Raw genomic sequence first — 17,976 nt, 5'->3', positions numbered from 1 at the left:
TATGATATCTCTATGGAAATCTGGATTTATTTTTGTGTAAAGCCCAAAATATTGTCCAGGAAAACTAATTTTCTAATTTTTTTTTTGCATTTTGTAACATAATCTAGTAGCTGATACATATTTCTAGATATAGCATATTTCTGGAGACCAAAACATGTCAGAAAATAAATATATGGAGAGACTGGTGTTTAAATTGTGATGAATGTACTTCTATTTATTTTGGTGAGTGGGTATGACGCAATATTAAAGTGTTAGTGTGTAAATAAGGGTGCTTCTAGTTTTAGCCAATGATTTTTTTTCTTTTGGGGATATCATGTGTGCACAGTGTCTTTTTACACAATGTGACAAAAATCAGGTGAAAAACTCGTACATAGCTTACCTGCTCTCTGGTGCTGTCAAGGAAGTGTATACTTGAGCACACACCAAATGCATATAAATTTTGCAGAGTATGTATACAATAAATTACAGGCATTAAACATTTTACTGTTATTTCTCATTGGTTTACTTTTATGGAAGATTTATCAGAATTACTTTCTGCTGTTTTCTCTGAGCTCTCACATAGAGCAGTGTCAGTCTGAATGTTCTCTGAGAATGGTTCTCATGCAGCCAGCAAGAAGGTATGAAAAATGGGATGGAGTCACTTAACCCTTCAGAAAAGATGTGGAAGTTCCTGGTGTCTCCTGCAGTTTAGGCTGTCACATGTTATGTACTTGGAGGAACATGTATTTAGAATTATAATATACCCAAGTGTGCCCATTGCCTTTAATCTTTTGCATTTGAAGTGCTCACGAGCAGCATCTTTCTGGGTTTCCATATTCCTGTGTAAGGAGTCTGAACTCCCTTGATGGCTGTCACCTCTGGAAGGGTTTTCTGCTTTGATGGTAAAAGTAAATGACTGTTCTGATCAGCTGATGCTGTGACCCACTTCTAAATGGATGAATGGATACACATCAGTGAGCCCACCTGCCTTTATGAGGAACAGCAATGCTTGCACACTTCTGTGCTTAAAAGTCTTTTAAAATATTGCAAATCTGCATTTAATGTGTCCTATGACTACCTTGTTTTGAAGGCATGTAATGACATCTTCTTTGGAACTACCTTGTATGGAATTACCTTGAGATTTTTAATGTATCTTAACAGCTGTGATCAGTCAATCTCAGCCATTATTTCAAGGCAGAGGCCTTCTGTTCAGGAGGAGGGTGGTTCTACATTGAGTCATTATCTTAACCCAGCCAGTAAAGCTACTTCTGGAAGCAAAATTATTTTATTTAGATTTGGGGAAAATAAGCAATTACAGGTTTCCCTTGTTTGAGGACAGCTTTTAGTTGTAGTTTATTTGGAATAAGATTTCAGTTCCACAAGCCCGAACTGCAATTTATTTATCCCATGGATAGCCTCTTCTTACCCCTAGAACTGCATATGGAAACATTTCTTTTTCCATGAGTCTGGTAATCTAAAAATCCTGGGCATACTATGTTTACCATATTCTGTGATATGAAATTAAGGACATTCCTGAAGTAATCAGATATGTCATGAGTTTAGTTCTTAATCTCTATCCACAGCTACTAGTTCTGTCTTTCCATACCACCTGGTGTTTAATTTGCTTTGAGGGTTCCTCTCTTTGGTTCTTCATGGCAGTCTTGGGTTTTGCCTACATCCTTCTCCCTCCACTGGCAAATTCATGATTTTTTTTTTTTTGTATCCTGGATGTAACTTTCTCAACATTCCTTGCTTGAGAACAGGCAAATGTTCTGAACTGATGCCATCTCATACTCTGTGTCTGAAAGTTGATGGCAATCAACAATTTAAAGAATCAAGAGCTTCTGTAGGGTTTTTTTGGTTGAAGAAGTTGGCTTGATTCTGATTTGAAAAACACTTGAGTGTGGAGTTCCAGGTTTTGCAGTGCATGGGAATAACTGAGCATGTACCTGTGAACACATTGAGTACAAAAAGCTGTTTGAGTGCCTAACATGCACTTCGCCATGTATGAAACCTCTCTTGTGCATATCTTCAGGAGAGGTAAGTAGCTTCCTTGAGTGATGCAACTAAGGGTACGTGATGTTTGTTGTGGCTCTGTCCTCAGCTCCCTATCATGACAAGGCAATAATTCTCCCTGCCACCTTCTTACAGCTCTTGTGTTGTATGGATGCCTTGTGGTCCTTACATATGTTCAGTATGTCAAGATTTGGCCGAGCAAAGAAACATGTATGGTAGAGCAGAGCATTTGTGGATTGACCTGCTGCTGTGTAGCTGATGAATAACACTGATTACAGTTATTTTTGGATAGGTGGGGCACTTTATCTGGTTCTTGATCTGTACAGAATGTGCAGGAAGGGTTTCTGAGACCTCCACAGTGGTGTCAAATATGACTGTAAATGATATGTGGACAGGCACCTGATCCCACCTGGTCCTGGTGAATGTTGAGAGTTCAGGCAGAGGGATGTGCTGCTGTTACCACCCTCTTCCGCAGCCAAAAGGAGGGACCCAGCAACGCCTTTATTAGCCTGGCTTCTGTTTGCCAGCTGTGTACACAGGGAATGTGGCCATGGCAGTGCATGACATGGCCCAGGCTATGGGGAGCCCTGTTTACAAGCAACGTGAGATGCTGAAGTTGGCAGGAAAATACAAGACTTTTGTGGAAAGTCTCCACCCTGTTTTTACAGTTGGCAATGAGGGCTGATGTACCTCATAGCTGCTGGCTTAAATCCAGCCTTGGTTGGTTGGTGCTTTGTAAGTGATTGTTATGACATACAAAATGGTCCCAGTGTAGATCACACACGTGCATGACTTGCTCGTTGTTCAGAACAAAGGGGGAGCATTGAGATAAATAATGCTCTAAGTCATGATATTCCCAGAGCTGAAGGTGGTTTGGGTTTTGTTAGGAAGCTTGTTCCTGCCACTTGTGTTGTGGCTGGTCTGCAGTTATTAGCCAGTCTTTGGTATCTGGGATGATCACTTGAGTGTATTTTAGAAGTGCAAATTTTTCTCTTAGCATGTAATATTTACAAGTTGAACTTGTCATTTCCATTCCATTACTCTGAAGTTAATTTAGACAACTCATAGCATTGCATGATTTTCTCCACTGGAGAAAATCCTTTAAAATGCTTCCTGGATAGTAGTTTTCTGTTGTTGAAAATAATTTCCCCTGGCTTATCTCTAAGCTAGCAACCATATAGATGCAGGATGTTCATAGGCAAGCAGAATAATGAGACTTGTATTTAGAGTATGAAAGTTTGAGGCTGTAGAAATGTTGTTTTCCTCTTGTGTAGAGCTGAATAAAATTCCAAAGCCATATGCTGCAAGACAATCCATGTCACCCCAAGACTGTCATTTTGCTTTGCCCTCTCCCTTAGCACTTGAGAAATTGCAGTCTATTTTCTGTTTCATTAACCATCTTAACTTTTCTACCAAGTCTCAAAGAAAACATCTCAGTCAGGAAGATGATCTGTACTGCTGGCAAAATGCTGGTTTTTAATACAGAGGGTAACCTTTTATGTCGTGAGAAGTATTGCTTGATAAATCCCAGTTTGGGAGAATTTCTACAGCTTGCTTGGTAAGAATATATGCAAAATTCTATCCTTCATTTGAAAGAGTGCTCCCAGTGATGGGGCAGAGGAACTACTAGAGGATACGTGGAGTTAGCAAGGCTGTGTGTTAACCTGCTAGCAGGATGTTTCATTACCTGGAGATTGTTTGGCAATACTCTGTTGATGTAATACAGAGTTATTCATTGCAAATGATGTTTAGAGAAGATTTTGAGTCAGAGGGCACAGACTCAGCTTGTAATTGAAATGAGTTGGAGCAGTAAGTACTAAGAAATTTGCATCTGTAGTTTGGGTGCAAGCTTAGTCAAGAGTGACTTCTAAGCCTTAAACAGAAACACTACTACCAGCAGCAGTGTCACTGCCACGGGGATGTGGTCACTGTCCTGGTTGCTATGATTGTTTTGGTTATGTATGAACACAGAGATTTGAAAAATGTTTCCAAACCTCAAACTAACTAATAACTGTAAATATCTATCAGACTTTCCCAGTTGTTTTTACTGTGAAATAATAAGAAAAATTTAGATGCTTGAGATTTAAAATTTAAAAGGAATGTTTTATTCTCAAACATTAATCTATGCTAAGACCTTTGTGAAACAAAATTATTTTCAAATTATCACTTTAAAGGTTTAGATAAATGTTCATGCCAATCATTCTGTAAAAATTTAACTGAAGATGTACTATGCTTGCTGGGCAAATGATGTGTAGCACTTGCTGGAATCTGCAATGCCAGTTCCTGAAGGATGATCTTGTGCTACTGTCCAAACTGAACATTGAAGCTGTAACATTCTTCATTTCATCACACACAACAACAACTTCAGCACAGAAGCAGAATCAGCATCATTAAGCATTATGCATGACGGAGAAGCTACACGAAGGTTGTTCTAAACCTAATTATTTTTTGCTATGGCTGTATCAACAACTGTGTTCTTAGTTACTGTCTGCTTCTGCCCTTGTATCAGTGGCCTCAAGTGAGGGAGAAAAAAATTGTATGAGCTTGCTCAAGATCTTGCTCCTTGTAAAAAGCATGCTACTATCATGCTTGGTCTGTTCCATTCTGACAGTTTTCTGGTCAGTTAGGGGGATAGAACTGGCGTTTGTCACCATTTGCCTTGCTGGACCTACTGTGTTTTCCACTGAATTTGCCATCAGACTTGCACGGCCCACTTTCCAAAAGGCAGTTATCCAGTCTCTCTGCTATGTTGTAGGGAGGCTTAAAAAACAAGAGACTAATGTAGGGAAATAAATTCATGTCAGGTTTGTATTTACAGACTGGTAATTCCATCAAGTTGCAAATCAGTTTTGATACTGTCAACACAGAGGGAAGAAACCCCCGCACCCCTAGAGATCTATGTGTGGTCACAAGGATGCTGAAGGGTCTGGAGGGGAAGCTGTGGAAGTGGGTGAGGTCACTTGGCTTGCTCAGCCTGAAGGAGACAGAGGAGATGTCATTGCAGACTACAGCTTCCTCAAGAGGGGAAGCAGGGGAGCAGACATTGGTGTCTGTTCATGGTGACTAGTGGACAGGACTTGGGCAAATGGTATGATGTGGTCAGGGAAGGTTCAGGTTGGGTGTTAGGGAAAGGCTCTTCACCCAGAGAGTGTTTGGGCACTGGAACAGCTCCCCAGGGCAGTGGTCACAGCACCAGGCTGGCAGAGTTCAAGAGGCATTTGGACAATGCTCTCAAGCACCCGGTGTGACTCCTGGGGTGTCCTGTGCAAGGCCAGGAGCTGGACTCCATGATCCTGGTGCGTCTCTTCCAACGCACCGTAGTTGGTGATTCTATGAACAACACCTTGATTTACTGCATCCTCAAAGATTGTTCGTTCACGGATGTCCTTGACTGGACGCTGGCTGCTGCCTCTTCATCTAATTAGGCTTGAAAGTATACCATGATCTTACATCAAACAAGATCCTGGCTTAAAGTAATCCCGACACATTCCACATTTTGCAACACCATGGCGGGTGGAAACAGCACCTAGCCCAGACGGTCGGCAGGCGTTTATGAGCCAGATGCCTTATCAGGGCGCTGAAAACCCCCGAGACAAACCTCCTTCTCCCGGCCCGAGCCCAGCCCGCCTCCCTGAGGGCGGCGCTGCCCCGCGCGGGGCCCGCCGGGAAGCGGCGCGCGCCGCCATGGCGCTGGCGGAGGAGGCGCTGCGCCGGCAGCTGGGCAAGGTGCGCGCGCTCGCGGCAGGGGAGGGGAGGGGGCGCGCGGGCGGCGCTGAGGGAGGGGAAGGGCGGAGGGAGCCGGCGGCACGGCCAGCGCGGGGCCGGGATGGCGGCGGCGGCCTGGGGGTGGCCGCCGAGCTACTCCCGTCCCGTCCCCTCCCGTCCCGTCCCTTCGCACCTTCGCACCCCGGCGTCTGCGCTGTCCTTATACAGCCGAGCTTTAAGTTGCGCCACGCATCATTTTACCCCACCCTGGTTCACGCCGTGCTTCACGACTGAAACCTTACTCTTCACTCCTCGGAAATCCAAAACTTTTTTTTTTTCTTCCTTTTTTTTTTTTTTTCTTTTTTTTTCTTTTCTGGCGTTCCCCGCGTTAGCGCCTCCACGCCTCAGGAGCACAGACGCGGTGCTGCAGCATCGCTCTGAGCGTTTTAATTCCCGCGTGGGAAACCGAGAGGGGCCGTATTTAGGCTTCGGGCATGCCAAATAATTTTGGGTGCGAAATGAGGAAGGTCTGTATGTGAGTCACCCCGTAAATCCTGTGATCTTTAGAAGAGGACAAACTGCTTGATAGGGATGCCTCGTTTTGTATTATGAGTAGAAGGAGGCCAGCTGGGGAAAGATGACTTTGGTTTCACCGCCAGATTTATCAACGCCTCCAAAAAATGCCCCAAGTGTAAGTTGTGTAGACATTCATAATTAGGGAATGTTGGATTATTTTATTTTTGTCTGCATGACTTTGCAGAATCCAGTGAAGGGGAGAAGCTGACTGGAAGGTGGTTTTTGACAGTAGCTCTGTTTTCCTGTAGACAGTAGAAAATAACTGTGCCGTGCCCACAGCTGTCACATTGCTGCTGGGGCAGCAGACCGAAGAGAAATTCGATTTTAGCTACTGTTTTGTGACAATTATTCCAGGGCAGTGAGCAGCTCTTTTGCCACTGTCAGGCAGCAGTTTTGTTTGCTTAGGCAAGGGTTCCAAAAAAACAGCGCCAGGTTTCCTAAATGAGAAGTAGAGGCTCTAATCTAGGAAATGGAAAATACTCTTTGTAACTTTGGGATGTGGGAGGATGCAAATCTCTTGGAAGTTCGGGTATTGGACTGGCTGGGGACACTCTCAAGCAGCAGTAATTAATTTTCTCAGCTCTCAAGGACAGCTTAAAAATGAAAAAAAAATTCCTAGAGGCTAATTACTTACACATTTGACACATTTGTGGAAAGTGACATTTTAGTAAACTCTTCTAAAATGTGTGTAGGTGGACCTGAGTTTAACTGTGTCAGTAAGAAAATAACCTCTTTTTCCTAAGAGGTTCATATTTTTATGTTCTTTTTAATGTGTGCAGAGGAGACCAAATTTTATCAAACTTCTGCTCACAGAGCTGTAAAGGGGAAGAAATGATATATAAGGAGTGATGTTCAGAATTTCAACAGCAGACCTGCGATAGCTTCAAAGCTTTTGTAATCAATTATTTTTGATAATTTATTTCACATCAAAACTATCTGTCACACTAAAAGTAATTATTACCTTTCCCTTCTTGTGTTTCTGCATTCTATAGTATCTTTTTCCAACTCTCACACAGAAGCCTTTGAAGTGAAACTTTTTTCCTTATTTTTTTCTCCCCCTTCACAGTACAAGTTCAGAGACCTGACCATAGAAGAGCTGAAGGATGTCAGCAATACCTACCCCAACTTCACATTCTCCATGAACACATACAGTAAGAAGTGATACACTTACTCTGAACTATTTGTGGGGATTCTTACTTGCCATAAATGCAGACTGTGTGTAATAGAATGTGACTGTATTTCTGTTGTGTTTCTGTCTTTATGTTGACTTGAAGTAAAATTTCTCATGCCACATTACTGTTCCCGAATGCTCTTTCCGGCAACTCATTTACTTCATCTTACTTCAACTTGTTAGTAGTTATAGAAGATTAATACTTTAAATTCTTTATATGTAACACCATTTTTTTTCTGTATTTCAATATTGGATTAAAAGTATTTTGATGGCTTTAGCTTATAGAGTTAGGCTTCCAGAATCCATCAGCCTGACTGGAAATTCCCACAACATCAGAATTATCCAGGACAAAGGGTTTTCAGACTAATGATGGGCTTAGCTGTACCCATGCAATTTTTGTTAAAATTTCATTAAAGAAATATTTTTAAAGGTTGGGGGGCCTTAGTAATATTCTAGCCTTAGTTCTTTCAGGAGCAGTGTATTTGATTTCTAAAGAGAAATCACTGTTGTATATTGGTAGTTGTGGATGGGATTGCTGTGCCAGGTTTGTAAGGAGTTATTTCTTTTTAATTGTATTTGTAATTTCAGCCTTCAAGGATGGTTCCCAGAAGGACCTTCTGAACTTTAGTGGCACTGTTCCAGTGAAATATGGTAAGATAAATCAAATGTAGTTTTCTTGCCAGTTATGAATCTAAACGTAGAATGTGTTGGGTGCTGCCTCTTAACAGTTCACTGTGCAGTGTCTTCAAAGGGGACTAGAAAATATTTTGTTTGAATTGGCAGAAGTCTATTCTACTGCACAAACAAGGGCACAGATGCTGAAATAAGGTGCTATTAATTAAATAAATAAATCAGCTATTTAAAAAATAGTGTTATTTGAGATCGTGTTGGCAAGCTCTTGGATGCTAATGGAGCTTGTGTGAACTCTCTGAGACCTACACTTGTATAGACAGTGTCCAAAAAGAACTTGTAGGCAATTTTTTTTTTCAACTTAAAGCATTTGAAGTCTGATGCAAAGCTCTTTATAGATGCTTTTTTGCACTAGGTGTTAAGTCATAAAATAAGTATGAAATATATGTATGAAACCTTTGATTGCTGGCAAAAGGGGACATGTTGGCTGAGAGAGGACCATGGGAAGCAAAACAGCAACAGAGCTTTATATTAAGAAAGGCACAATAAGTAGCATTTCAAGTTGATCTGGTTTTATTAATTAGCCTAAGTAATATAAATATTTTCCAGCGTGAATCTGGAAGTGCTCTGTCAGGCTTTTTTTCCTTTGTTACTACGAAGTGTGAATTACATCACACACGACTGCTCTTCAGTGCCTCTTCGCAGTGCAGAAGTGAGTAATGGCTTTTTTTTTAGCAGGAAATTCCTATAACATACCTGTTCGTCTGTGGATCCTGGATTCTCATCCCTTTGCTCCCCCCATTTGCTTCCTGAAGCCAACTGCAAACATGGGAATTGCAGTGGGGAAACACGTGGATGCCCGGGGCAGGATTTATTTGCCCTACCTGCAGAACTGGAGCCATGTAAGAGGTGGGGTGGCTGACAGGGGAGGGACGCATTTGGGAATACTGCAGGGTATCATGAGGAGCTTTCAGGCAGTCTGAGGCTGGTAAAAGCAGTTGGAAGTAATTCTAATGAAAAAAAGGGACTGAGTCTTTACAAACCAATGTAAGCCTCATGATACTTTGTTGCTGTGAATGGTGAGAACAGTTGAGTATCCCTCAGGAAAGTTCAGTGTAAGTTTCTGCCTTTTGGGGATGTCTCTTTTGGCAGAACTCTGAAACAGCACAGAGATTCAAAAGTCAGTGCTGTTGCTAAATGATTTTATGCACTGTATTAAGTTACTCACTTAAATATGACTGCCAGGCCAGTAAAAATTATTTAATGCATGCCAGCTTTTGTAAATGAATGGGCTGTATTTTACATTATTGATACAGAAATTCCTAAGGGAACTTCTGCTGACTTCACAGTATGTTTTGCCTGGAGGAGGACTGAAATGCCAGAACTCTGGACAGTTGAGCTCATCTAAGAAAACTGAACTACTCTTTAGCTAGGATTTGTCCCTTTTAGGATACTGGATGTGGCCATATCAAAGGTTTCCATATATTTAATGGATACCTTCAAAAACTACTAGCACTGGTAATTTCAATTTTAGAATTCATTTTGTTAAATTCCTCATACTCCTGTGAGAAAAGTATCTTCTCAAAGTGATGCTTTTCTCTCCCTTAGGTGTTTGTGTAAATGTTAAGAGTGTCACTATTTATAATTTGATTAAATTTTGTATGGCTCTGGCAGTTCATAGCTGATACCACTACATGAAATAGCTGTTCAGCTGTTTTATCTTCTGTTTGTCTGCTGTATTTCAGCCTAAATCAACTCTCATTGGATTAATCAAGGAAATGATTGCAAAGTTTGAGGAAGAGCTCCCTTTGTACTCACTGTCATCTTCTGATGCAGCAAGGCAATCAGAACTTCTCTCCTATATTGCAAAGATTACTGAAGGTGGGGATATTTTCATGGACTCGTTTCTAATGTTATTATAAAATATATTCACTTAGTGTCATTACCTGATGTCACAAAGAAACTTACATGGTTTATATTTTACAAATTTTATGACCATGGTCTGTATGCACACCTGTAACAGCAGCAAAGGGTTATGGTATTGCTGGTTTTGTGGTATTAGTGTTCAGCTTCTTGCTAGTGTCGTGCTTGTGTATTTCTACTTAGTGAAAAAAACATTCCTGTCTAGAGAGGAATATTTGTTTTACACCTTGCAAGGTGTGATGGATTTTCTGTGGTCAGTCTTGACTGCTATTTTGAAAAAGTCCATGAAACTTGATTTAACTGTGGCACAACCATGATCCTTTATGAAGCAGCAATACTTGTATTGAGACAGTATGGACCAGCACCCAAATTTGTGGTTTTCTTTTAATTGCAGGAGAGACTGACATGAAATCAAGGAGTAAAACTGGAAGCAGAAATGAAGGATGTTTGAACAAAATTACTGTTGTTGGAGCTGGAGATCTTGGCATTGCATGTGTACTAGCAGTTGCAGCAAAGGTACATAATTATTAAAAATAGCAAGAGACCTGATTAAGAGAGAGGATTACAATCTAGTTCTAAGGAGTTCCTCATCAGTTTTAATGACTGTCACTGCATAGGTCATTTGCCTCTTCAGTTAATTTAGGGATGCACAGAGGTGTTCGTTTTCTGCCCTGGTTTCTCAGTCAGCTTTTTTAATTCAAAGAGTTGTGTATTGAATTCACTTACTTTGAAAATCCCTGAAGGATTCTTGTCTCAGCAGTAGCCTTTTACAACGGGGATCTCCTAGTTCCCTGGAAAAGGATAGTCTAAAGATGGGCTGTACTTCATCACAGCTGTGTGTTAGGTACAACAATAACAGTATATTTTAACAGTATTTTTTAGTAACAGTAATTTTTGACTTCCCAGAGATAGTTTAGGAAGTCTAACTGGAAAAAACACATTACGAAACAAGCAAAAAACTCAGAACACTAAGTCCTTTTCCTTGTGATTTGGCAGTAATTTTGATCAGTAATTTTGTTTGATTTGTACACAGTACAACAATGAAATGGGAGGAATTTTGGTTTTTATTCCTCACTCCCACACAAACAAGTTTTGTTTTGGTTCATCTGTATTCTGATCTGTATTATTTTTATTCGTACAGGATGTTGCAGACAAGGTGGTTCTTTTGGATCTTTCTGAAGGCGCAGCAAAAGGTGGGACCATGGATTTGGAGATTTTTGCTGTGCCAAATGTGGAGATCAGCAAAGGTATGAGAAGTTGTTTCTGGAGCAGGAGTGGGTGCTGTACTGTGTGTGCTTGTGCTCATTTTAACAAGAGCAGGACACCTGGAGAGTTCAGTGGCACATAGGCTGTCTTTTTTTAAAAGTCTGTACTTGCAGGTAAGAGCCTAATGCTGAAATTGGACTCATGGAGAAATACAGAGAAGCCAAGCTAGAATTTCTGTGTCATGGGCAGAGGGAGGGAGGGAAGGACGAAAAATATTTGCATGGGAATAAGTGAAGGGTGTGAAAGCAGTGTTCAAAAGGTGTGTTTCAAAGTGCTGCTTTCCTAGCTTGATGTTCATTAAACATACACCTGGCTGATAGTGTGTCCTTGATCTCTATCACTGCATACTCAAACAATGAGTTCTTAATAACCTCAGTCAGCTGTGAGCATACAAATCAACAGAGTCACTGCCATGTCTCTCTAATTAGTGAAAAGTTATAGCCTTTGATGGTTGCAGAGGTTGAGGCCATGCAGCTCAGAAGTTTTTCCACAGGGAAAGCTGGAGCTGAATTGAGTAACATTCTTCCTTGCTTATGTGTCATGTTTCCATGGTCCTTGCACCATTTGCAAGATGAAATGAGGGGTTTTCCGGTGCTTCTTTTTTAATTTATCTTATTTTGGGGACAGGGACTAGTTCTGGTTCCACCAGGCATCTTTGTGGCTTATTCTGCACCTGGCATTGCCTGCTGTACATTCTTTGATCTTATCTTGCAGGTTTTACTGCTAGCACACCTTTTTACCTGAACCCTGGTTGTGGAGCTGTACCACAAATCTGTTTGTGCCTCTGTGGTTGCCTGCTGTATGTTTGCATTTAGCTGTGGTATAAGAAGCTTGGTAGTGTTACAATACTACAAAATTCTATACTGTCACCTGCTCTTTTAGTATGTTTTATCTAGTTTTGGGACAAGCTGATATTAATTATATCCTGCTTGGTATGGTTTGAATTTGTCAGTGCATTAGACCACTGCTTTGGTTTCAGCTGGTTACAAAAGTGGTGCAACAAACAAATCACCCTGTTTCTGTGTCCAGGCTGATCACCTGTGTGTCACTCAGATATTCAGAGATACCTGCTCAAGGCAGCTGTAACTTATAGAATCCTACAGCAAGTGTGGTTGTGTGTTTCTTTGGGATAATAAGTATAATTTATCTTTTATTTGAGTTAATAAATAGACTTTTGGAGTGCTTTTCATGTGTCTACATGCCCTTGATTAAGGTATAAGATCAAAAATTACAGAAGAAGCCTCAGATAAAGGAGTAAAAGTCTTTTCCCTTCTTTAACAGTTAGAATAAAAGTTAAGGAGCCTTTTCATGGATTTTTTTTTCTTTCTTGCCAAGAAAGTTTGGAAAAGTTTATCTGTCAAAGCTGTCTAGATGTTTTCTGGTCTCTGCACTGTATCCTTGGACAAATTGTAGTCTGCCTTTTGTGTTTGACACCTATAAAACAGGAAAGTAGCTCTGTGGGAGAGCTGTGTTTTATAGGTGCTATGGAAGTGCCCTAAATTTTACACTGGGGGATATGAGAGGGACAGGAGGCAAAGAATCCCTTATTAAGCTGGATGCTGTAGTTCAGCCTTTAGAACAGCTCTTGGTTTTGCATCCAAAAGTCAGTAGAACGACATAAATGTCAAAATTTGTTTTCTTTATATTTTCAGATTTTTCTGCTTCAGCTGATTCCAAAGTTGTGGTGCTTACAGTAAATTCTCTGGGTAATGCTCAGACTTACCTCGATGTCATCCAAAGCAATGTGGATTTGTTCAGAGGAATTGTTCCAGCAGTATCCCACTACAGTCAGAATGCTGTTCTCCTTGTTGCTTCTCATCCAGGTATGCTGGTACTTTGCATGAGGTTCTGCCCCTCACCTGGCTTTTTCTCTGGCCTGTTTTAAAAATATGTTTACTGCTGAATACACCTGGTTAGTCAAAAATTCTTGCTACTCTGAAAGATGTTTTCCTTTTCAGCTTTGAGCAGGACACTGTCTTTGAGGGTTTTTTCTTTACTGTTACCAAGATAAAGGAAAATAATGTACTTTGTTTTGTGTAACAGGTATGTATTTCTGTATGTTTCTGTGCATAGTTTCAACCTGACTGTGTCTACATCATTAGCATCCATTGGCTGTTGTCTTGTCAGTTGTGAGTTTTATGTGCACATTTCTCCTTGCAGGAAGGATAGATCCATGTGGGTTATGTGCCATATGATCACACTTACAGGCTACTCAGATACAAAGTATAGCATTAATAGTAAATATTGCAGCTAGATTTTGGTGGAAGGTTTAAATGTCCAGGTCAGTGGTACTGTGAACTAAGACAAAACAAAATCACTGCTTAGGAAAGGGAAAGAAGTGTGAGCCTCTATCCTGTAATGCATTGAAGACAGCTCTTCTTACTCTCTTACCATTATTGTTCTTATTTTTTCACTTCTTCCTCACTCGACTTTGTGGGTGAAATAAACTACCAGTATGTTCTCACATGCTTATGCCTTTTCTAAAGTAAAGAAGTCCAGAGTTTTTCATAATGATGATCCAAAAGTTGCAGCTGAGTTGAATTTTGAGTGGTCCTTCATTGACAACATGATTTTTTTCTTTGACATTTAGTTGAAGTAATGTCATTCGTGTCATGGAAGCTGAGCTCATTTCCCAAAAACAGAGTAATTGGAGTTGGTGCCAACCTCGATTCAGAGAGATTTCGGTACATTCTGACCAACCTTTTGAAAGCAGAGGTGCTGGCAAAAGATGCCTGGGTTATTGGTGAACAAGGGGAAGACAAAGGTAAAGTGATGCTTTTTTATGACCATGAGCATGTAATGTCCTGGCAGTGCCTAAGTAACAGAATAATGAAAGAATAATTGGGAAAAGTAATGAAGATAATGAGAAAAGTAATAAGAAGAGTGGCAAATTCTCATTATAATGGCTGTAACTAATAAAGTTTTGGGGTACCAAAGTCTGTAGACCTGGGATAGTAGCAAAAGTATTTGTCACAGGAAAAAAAAACCTAAAAGAGACCACAACCTCGTATGCTTTCTGTTTTTTTGGTTGTTTCTATTTAGTATCATCATGGACCAGCTGTAATGCAGCTGCAAATCAAGCAGAAGCAATGGCTGCTCGTAACTCAAGGGAAAAGGTGGCTAACAGGTAGCACCATTATAACCCCCTTTTTTTTTTTTTTCCCTTCATGTTTAGGCACTTGGTGTTTACATGTTCTTCAGCTCTTTATGAAGGGGGGGAAGCTTGCTCCAAAATTTTCATACATTGAGTTTATAGGAAATTGTAGGTCAGGTTGTCATTCACTTTTATGGATCTGCATATGCCCACTGTTTTTCTGGAATTCTTACTAACATTGTGCCTGTGGCAATGTAAGGAGACACCACAGTATACAACAGAATATCAGAGCTGTTTGATGTGTATTTAAAACAAGTACTAGATGAGCCTTCTGGCCCACTTTCCTCGGAGCTTGTGTTGGAAGCATCTGCTTCAAAGTCAAGCACCAGTTTGGATTAATTTAACTGATTTAATTATCAGTTACACCTCTTGACAGAAAAGAGAATTGTTGAGTGTAGAGAAAAAATATTGTAAAGAAATTCTTTTCAGCAATTCTATATTCCATTGTGTTGTCTTCCAAAACAGAACATGATATTTTTATCTGGTACACTCAAACCTGTATTTTGGGTTTTACATAAAAACCAAAATGAAAATAATTACAATCTCAACATCACATTTTTCTCCTTTTCCTGGTTTATGTGTAGAGCTATGGAAGTCCTAAAGGGAAAAGGTCAGAGATCTTGGTCTGTTGGGCTCTCAGTTGCTGATTTGGCTGACAGCATTCTGAAAGATAAAAGAAAGGTTCATTCTGTATCCACTCTGGCAAAGGTAAATGTGTTATTAATACCTTTTGGTTGGCACTGTAATGATATTATTTATACCAGATATGATCATTCATTTCAGCAGCACAGACATCTCAGTGTTGTGAGGTAGTGCTACTGCCATTACTTTCTTCCAACAACAGCTCTCAAATCTAGTCCAAAAATGATCAAAAATCACTTAACTGTTTTAACCTGAAACTAATAATAAAAGTGGATTATTCTCCTAAAAATACAAGTCCAAAGACAAAATAAATTTAAAGTTGCTGCCCAGCACCCCTGAAATAGCTGGATTTGGCAAATTAAATGTGAGTTTTAGTTCCAGAATGCTCAATATTAAATGTAGGGGGTTTTTTTAGGGGCCAAAAGAATTTTGTATCTTTTCTAAAAGTATAAAATGCATTTTCTGTCAATATTTTATTTGATTTAGCTCGAAACAGCTGCTTTTTTACTTCTCAGTACTTTCCTTAAGAGGAGAAGATTATGAAGCAATATTGAATTAAAATTGTAGACTGAATTTTGTTTGAAGTTTCTCCTAAGAGGCTTCACTCTAAAGCATTAGGTCATTTCATATGATGAGAAAACCCATGTAGAAACATTTATTTGTCACTTCAATTTAGAGCCTTCAGAAGGACAATTTGCATGTTCCTGGGCAGGGAAGTTGAGCTGGCTGCTTATTTTATTGAGAACAAGCACATACCTAATTAAATCATTATGTTTCAAGTGAAGTTTTTAATCATTCCTGAACTAAACATAGATACAGAGGAGTCACAAGTCTCTTAAAGTATTTACAGAATGGGATTTTTTAACATATATTTATATATTTACATAAAATGTCCCAGATTACAAAAACAAACACAGTCTACAGTGTAAACTTGAATTATAGGGATATAAGTTTGATAAATTGTTTTGCAGAATCTGTTTGGGATCAATATTTGATAAATTTTCCACCGTTCTTAGGCTGCATTATTTAATACATTTTGTTCAGTCCTAGAAGAACTGATGCTGTACTATGAAGTGTCCCTGTTTGTTCTAGCTAAGAAATGGTGTTTTAGTCATATTATCTTTGTCTGCATTACAGAGATCTATCTATCTGTCTTGGAAAAATTCCCCAATAGTGGCGTGGTTCACAAATTTTTATCTGCATGGTAATATTTTACAGTTTCTATACAGTGACCCACTGTACAGTATCTAAAATTAATAGAATTTGACCTATCCAAACATGCCATATGTTGAAATATCCTTGCTTAATTAAAATAATCGAGTCATTTTGTGTAATTGTACGCTTGTGTATAGTTGCAGCAGAAATAAGTAACTGTGTGTGTGACAGTGTTCTTTGTGTGCTGTTTCAGGGGTGCTGCAATATAAACAGTGAAGTGTTCTTAAGCCTCCCATGTATTCTTGGAACCACTGGAGTGATTGAAATGGTCAGACTGGAGGAAGACCCACTGGTGCAAGAGAGACTGCAAAGCAGTGCGGGCTCAATTAATGACATTCAGCAGCAGCTGAAACTGTAAGGAAGCACAAGGGAAGCCTCTGTGCCTGCTCACTGAAGTTGGAGATCTGCAAGGCAGAAGAGGTTGCTTCATACGTATGGATTTCTGTAGAAAACAGGAAGCTTTGTCACTTTACTTTCCAAAAGTGCTTTATCAGTTCAGGTTTAAAATAATTTAATACTGCACTGTATGGCAATTTTTTCTTTGTAAAGTGCACTTTTGGTGGCCAAAATGAGGCAGGTAACACGCAAGAATATTTAACCTAAATTCAGGTGGCACTTGCCTGTGGGTTTTGGCTGCCAGTTATAGCCTGATTCTTGGGTTCCTCTTAGCTTTTTGCACCTCTTTACGAGGCAAAAGAGAGGGGCTTACCCAGCTCCAGCATGCAGAGCCCACTTGAACACTTCCTCATGGCCTTTAAATGCTGTATCTGAGGCTTGTTGAGGGTACAGTCACACTCCAGCTCCACAGGCACTGGGGATGCAATTCCATAGCTCCATCTTCCATGGGTAGATGTTCTTATGTCAATGAACTCCTGGTATTTTGCTATTTACTAAGGGGAACGTGGTGTTCACAGTATCCTTCAAACCTGAACTCTTGGCTGTGGATTTCTGTTCACACTTTATCATGTCCGAAATACTCCAATCATGACTTGCTTGCTTTTATTTTGTGAGGATATTCAGAGCACTAAAGCACCTGCAGTTCTCACTACACACAGGCAGCACTGGAGCACGGGGGCTCTTCCTGAATGGGAGGAGCAGGAGCTGGGCTTCAAATAAAAATAACAGATAAAATCCAGCAGTTAAACAGCACAGGAGTATCTGCACATTCAGACCTTGATCCAAAGCTGGCTGGGAGCTTTACATCAGCCTCAGGAGAAGGCAACAGAACCTGTAACCCTCCTCCCTGGAGGCCAAGGATGTGATGAAAAAGCAGGATGTGAGTTTGTAGGTAAAAACCAGAGGGTTTTGAGACCAAGGGGTTTTTTTGGGTTCTAACTTCTTGATTTGCTACTGGTAAAAGACTGTATTCCTCCTGATTATACCTCAGCATCACATGGCAGGCACAGGGGACTTGGGCTCCACTCCTGCTGTGTACAGCTTCGGAATGTCATTCTGCGTTTACACTTTGAGGGGTGGCTGGTTGGGAATTTTCCAGATATTGTTGGAAATTTGTTCTGAGCAAAAGTAGGCTCTGTAGCAGAGCAATAGATCTGATCCTTTGTGCCTTCCAGCTCCATCTCACAAAGAGCCAGACATGCAGGGAGTTCTGAGTGTATACTGATCTAAGAACTGGATTAAACACAGAAAGAAAAAACCTTCAGTAATTCAGACCTTTATTTTCTTGAATACCCAAATGTCT

General features: G+C 40.2%; 1 protein-coding gene across 8 annotated transcripts; it reads left to right on the top strand.

Annotated features, from left to right (window-relative positions):
* The first annotated feature begins 5,654 nt into the window (after nt 1-5,654).
* Nucleotides 5,655-17,941, top strand: UEVLD (UEV and lactate/malate dehyrogenase domains). Of its 8 annotated transcripts, none has more exons than XM_038139203.1 (12): nt 5,655-5,721; nt 7,343-7,427; nt 8,036-8,098; nt 8,816-8,979; nt 9,823-9,958; nt 10,395-10,516; nt 11,142-11,247; nt 12,919-13,089; nt 13,857-14,030; nt 14,309-14,393; nt 15,005-15,128; nt 16,471-17,941. In XM_038139203.1, the coding sequence occupies exons 1-12, from the start codon at nt 5,680-5,682 to the stop codon at nt 16,633-16,635; spliced, it is 1,437 nt and encodes a 478-aa protein (XP_037995131.1). In that variant the 5' UTR covers nt 5,655-5,679; the 3' UTR covers nt 16,636-17,941. The 8 variants fall into 8 exon arrangements, with proteins under 8 accessions (XP_037995131.1, XP_037995130.1, XP_037995133.1 ...); XM_038139202.1 differs by having other exon boundaries at nt 8,813-8,979; XM_038139205.1 differs by lacking the exon at nt 5,655-5,721 and adding an exon at nt 6,083-6,227.
* Nucleotides 17,942-17,976: the final 35 nt, after the last annotated feature.

The sequence above is a fragment of the Motacilla alba genome, chromosome 5, assembly GCF_015832195.1.
Source record: "Motacilla alba alba isolate MOTALB_02 chromosome 5, Motacilla_alba_V1.0_pri, whole genome shotgun sequence".
Lineage (NCBI taxonomy): Eukaryota > Metazoa > Chordata > Aves > Passeriformes > Motacillidae > Motacilla > Motacilla alba.
This window is presented reverse-complemented; position numbering and strand designations above follow the sequence as displayed.

What these genes read in the sequence shown, in the direction of transcription:
- UEVLD (XM_038139200.1), top strand. Translation starts at nt 6,338, where the DNA reads ATGACTTTGGTTTCACCGCCAGATTTATCAACGCCTCCAAAAAATGCC. An exon ending in CACTGTTCCAGTGAAATATG is followed by an intron (nt 8,099 to 8,812) that starts GTAAGATAAATC and finishes CTTTTTTTTTAG; the next exon opens with CAGGAAATTCCTATAACATA. An exon ending in TACTAGCAGTTGCAGCAAAG is followed by an intron (nt 10,517 to 11,141) that starts GTACATAATTAT and finishes TTATTCGTACAG; the next exon opens with GATGTTGCAGACAAGGTGGT.